Source organism: Colobus angolensis, unplaced genomic scaffold (assembly GCF_000951035.1).
Source record: "Colobus angolensis palliatus isolate OR3802 unplaced genomic scaffold, Cang.pa_1.0 Scaffold271, whole genome shotgun sequence".
NCBI classification, from domain to species: Eukaryota; Metazoa; Chordata; class Mammalia; order Primates; family Cercopithecidae; genus Colobus; species Colobus angolensis.
In genome coordinates, this window is record NW_012115944.1 from 1,943,593 (window position 1) to 1,947,458 (window position 3,866).

Genomic DNA, 3,866 nt, shown 5'->3' on the forward strand with positions numbered 1-3,866 from the left:
GCTCACTGCAAGCTCCACCCACCCCGGGTTCACGCCATTCTCCTGCTTTAGCCTCCCAAGTAGTTGGGACTATAGGCTGTCCACCAGCACGCCCGGTTAATATTTTGTATTTTTAGAGGTGTGTTTTCACTGTGTTAGCCTGGATGGTCTTGAACTCCTGACCCTGTGATCCACCCGCCTCGGCATTCCAAAGTACTGGGATTACAGGCGTGAGTCACTGTGCCCGGCCTGAGGCTGAATTTGTGCCTTTCTTCTATTCATTCTTTCACTCATTCTTCTATTCGTGCATTCACCGATTCCACAAGTAGTTGTTGCCTATAACATTTGCCAGAGATTGTACCAGGCAGATGGGCATATTCAGATAAACAAAACACATGATCCTTTCTCTTCTGGAGCTGACAATCTACTGGCGGCAGAGATAATAGCAAACAAGTAAATATATAACAGTAAAATAGAAATTTCAAATTCAAAACATTCCCATGAGGTAAATAGGTAAGATATGGAGGGAGAGAATAAGCCAGAAGGTGATGGGACGAGGCAGCTGGCACAGCCCCAGGCCCAGGAATTCAACAAGCATCTACTGAGTGGACCCAGCACATGAGAGGACAGTGCTAAGCAAAGAAGTCAAATGTCCACCCAGCTGGGCATGGCCAGGTCACCCATGCTGTGTCTGGATGTCCTCCTGCTGGTATAATTATTTTAAAATGACAGGACAGGGAAGGGCGCCATGGCTCATGCCTGTAATCCCAGCAATTTGGGAGGCCAAGTTGGGTGGATCACCTGAGGTCAGGAGTTGGAGACCAGCTTGGCCAATATGGTGAAACCCCGTCACTACCAAAAATACAAAACTTAGCTGAGCCTGGTCGCGCATGCCTGGATTCCAACTATTCGGGAGACTGAGGCAGGAGAATCGCTTGAACCCAGAAGGCAGAGGTTGCAGTGAGCTAAGATCGTGCCACTGCACTTCAGCCTGGTTCCCAATAGACCCCGCGGGCCCTACAGGTAGTCTTCCCAACCTGCCCCTTGCTCCATATCACCACCCTCCTCCCCGTAACATTATAGAAGGACACCTAGTCAGACAAAATGATGCAACTTAATTTTATTAGGACAAGGCTGTTGGACACTGGAGTGGCACCTTCCATGGCCAGGAGTGGCAATGGGGAGGGGTCACAGGGATGCTACCCAGACAGCTAGAAGCCACAGCTGCCCTCCACAGAGAGGCACTGCACCGTGTGCAGGAATGTCTTGACCTTGTCCATGTCCTTGCTGAAGCAGTGGAGCAGCCTGTAGTTCTTGAACAGTGCGTCATCGTTGTGCGAGTTTATGTCAAACTTGCTGTAGGTCTGCTTGAAGATCTGCCCTGTCCGGGGGCTGTCATCGTCCAGCCTCTGCAAAGTGAAGGAAGAGAAGGAGAGGCTGAGCGCTTGGGCACTGTTCCCTCCCTCTCTCATTCATTCATTTTCCTCCCTCCTCTTCAGGGTGTAGAGAAAGGCCTGGAGGATTCACGAGAGGAAATGAAGAATAAGGTGAGTTCTCTTAGGTCAGAGCCTGACTGCTAAAAAGAGGGCAGCAGTTTCTCTCCCCCAGCCCTCGAAGCCAGTGGGTTTCCAGGATTGGGGACCCTGGTGTCACCCTCACCCACATCAGTGTTTGGATGCCTTCCTCTAGGTTCTTTAGGTAGTGATAGACATTGCAGTTCAAGGCACCATACACCAGGCTGTTGGCAAACGCACTCCTGAGGAACTGCACGGGCTCCAGCCACGACTGGATGAGCAGCACAGAGATGTAGAGCAGCTCTAGGTTCTGCAGGGGAAGGACCGGCAGTGGCTGTGCTGCCCAGGGCTCTGACCACAGGCCTCCCCCATCCCCGCCTGGGGGAGAAGGCATCCACTCACGGATTTCTGCTGCGTTTCTTTCCTGTTGGAGGGTGTTTGAATAGACTCTGAGAAGCAGAGGGAGGTCTGGGTGTTCTGCAGGAATGAATACTTCTGTTCCTTTGAGATACAGGCTTCTTCCTAGGAGAAGGACCACCCACCAAGGTCTACCCTGGAGACCAGCTCCCATTGTTACTTTTCTGGAAACCTCACTCAGCGTATGCTCATCTGCCTGCATTTCTGCTTCAGAAAACAATCCTGAGCTCCTTAGTCTCCTCCCAGGTCTTCCCAGCGGGGGAAAGTCATCCCTTCTTGCCACCCCTGACGCGCACCCATTCCCCAACAGCTTACAAACTTCTGGTACATGTCAAATGCCAGCTGGTGCAGGCGATGGGCGCGGAGCATAGCGTTGTCAAAAAGCCAGGATAAGGGAATGGTTGGGAAGGCACTGCCCTCTAGAAGCCAAGGCAGGCAGAGCAGGGCAATAGCCAGAATCAGGCATGTCCAGGAGCCTGGGGAGGAACCGGAGGGCAACAGAGGGAATGGAGAGCAAGATGCCAGCACTCTCCCTGCTCCAGGAGCTGTTTTTTTTTTCTCCCTCCCTCCAGGGACCAGGAACATTCTGAGATTGGCCAAATATCTGGGCTGAGATGCCCCCGTCCCATCTACAGGGCTCCGCCTCTCCCCTCGGGACACATCGTGCTGCAAGGGATTTTAGGGGCACTTACCTGCAGCCATTGCAGCTAGGAGAGCTGTCCACAGGACTCTGAGTGTTTCGGGGAGTCGGGCCTTGGGATCCTGGAGCTGGTCTCTTGTGGGCCCTTTTTATACCCTGGCCCCTTATCTCTCACTGCTTGCCCCCACCTGTTTCTCTGTATGTTTATGCATGGGGCCACTGATGTACCTGTGCTAAAGGCTAATTTAGAAGCTCCTCCCACACATGCTGGGATCATGCCCCTGGCTTGTCATCTTTCCCTTCCCACTATTACCAGTATTGTGAGGGTTGTGCCCAGGGGGTCAGCCAGAGATACAACCCAACCTGTCCACTCTTTAAGGATCATGTGGGTGTCCTCTGGCAGCATGCCATGGTGGCCAACCTGAACACAGGGAAGGATGTCAGGATAGCCAGTCCTTGAGACCCCTACAGATCCCATCCCACTCTCTATCCTATCCCTTTCCTCCTCCCCACATGTTTCCCCGCCACCCAGCAGAGAGAATGTGTGTGTTGCAAAAAGGCACCAAACACAGCCAGTAGATTGTGGGGATTCTGGGCAGGATTCAGTTCTGAATTCCACTTTTGCTGACCTCTCCTGGGCCCGCCTGAGGCAACTGGATGCAGTGCTAACACTGACCACTAGAGGGAACCAACACCCCTCTTTGCTCTCCCCTTTCCCTGAGCCTTGTGGGGGGAGGGGACTCCCCCAGGTCCCTGGGCATGAAGAACCCAGACTCATGGTATTGCCCCAGCTCCTTGGACCTGCAGCAGAGCTACAAACCAAGAAACATATCCCGGGGACAGACACGGACCACAAGCGCTTCCTCCCCTAGCTCTGAAACCATCAGAGAATCGAAAAGTTGGAAGAGTTCTGGAAGGTTTGAGTGTCTTCCCCAGCTTTGGAACTCAGAACACATCAGGCCGAAAGACGCCCTGTCCAGCCGTGGAAGCCCCTCCTCTTTTTTCTCCTCCTCCTTTCCAGAGCTGTATAGAGCTTATCCAGTTGCCAAGGGCCTGCCTGTGCATTCTCACGTCAGACCTGCCACTTGTCTTGTGTAGGAGGCATTATTATCATCCCGTTTCACAGATCAAGACACTGAGGCTGAGAGAGACTGATTGCATGAGCTACCTCAGCCAGGGCAGCAGATCTCAACAACCTTGCTTTTCCCACATTGTGTCATTCAAAGTCCTTTCTCCAGGCCGGGCACGGTGGCTCATGCCTGTAATCCCAGCACTTTGGGAGGCCGAGGTGGGTGGATCACTTAAGGTCAGGAGTT

General features: G+C 52.9%; 2 protein-coding genes and 1 pseudogene across 2 annotated transcripts in view; all 3 read right to left on the reverse strand.

The window, feature by feature from the left end:
- Positions 1–2,674, reverse strand: part of LOC105515984 (somatotropin-like) — a 69,044-nt gene extending 66,370 nt beyond the window's left edge. Inside the window, exon 1 of the mRNA XM_011947987.1 lies at positions 2,603–2,674. The gene's annotated coding sequence lies outside the window, so the exon portion shown is untranslated. The remainder of the gene's footprint in view (positions 1–2,602) is intronic.
- Positions 1–2,726, reverse strand: part of LOC105515983 (somatotropin-like) — an 8,866-nt gene extending 6,140 nt beyond the window's left edge. Inside the window, exon 1 of the mRNA XM_011947982.1 lies at positions 2,603–2,726. Within this exon, the coding sequence (XP_011803372.1) occupies positions 2,603–2,612 (10 nt within the window). The 5' untranslated portion in view covers positions 2,613–2,726. The remainder of the gene's footprint in view (positions 1–2,602) is intronic.
- Positions 1,201–2,495, reverse strand: LOC105515993 (annotated as a pseudogene).
- Positions 2,727–3,866: the final 1,140 nt, after the last annotated feature.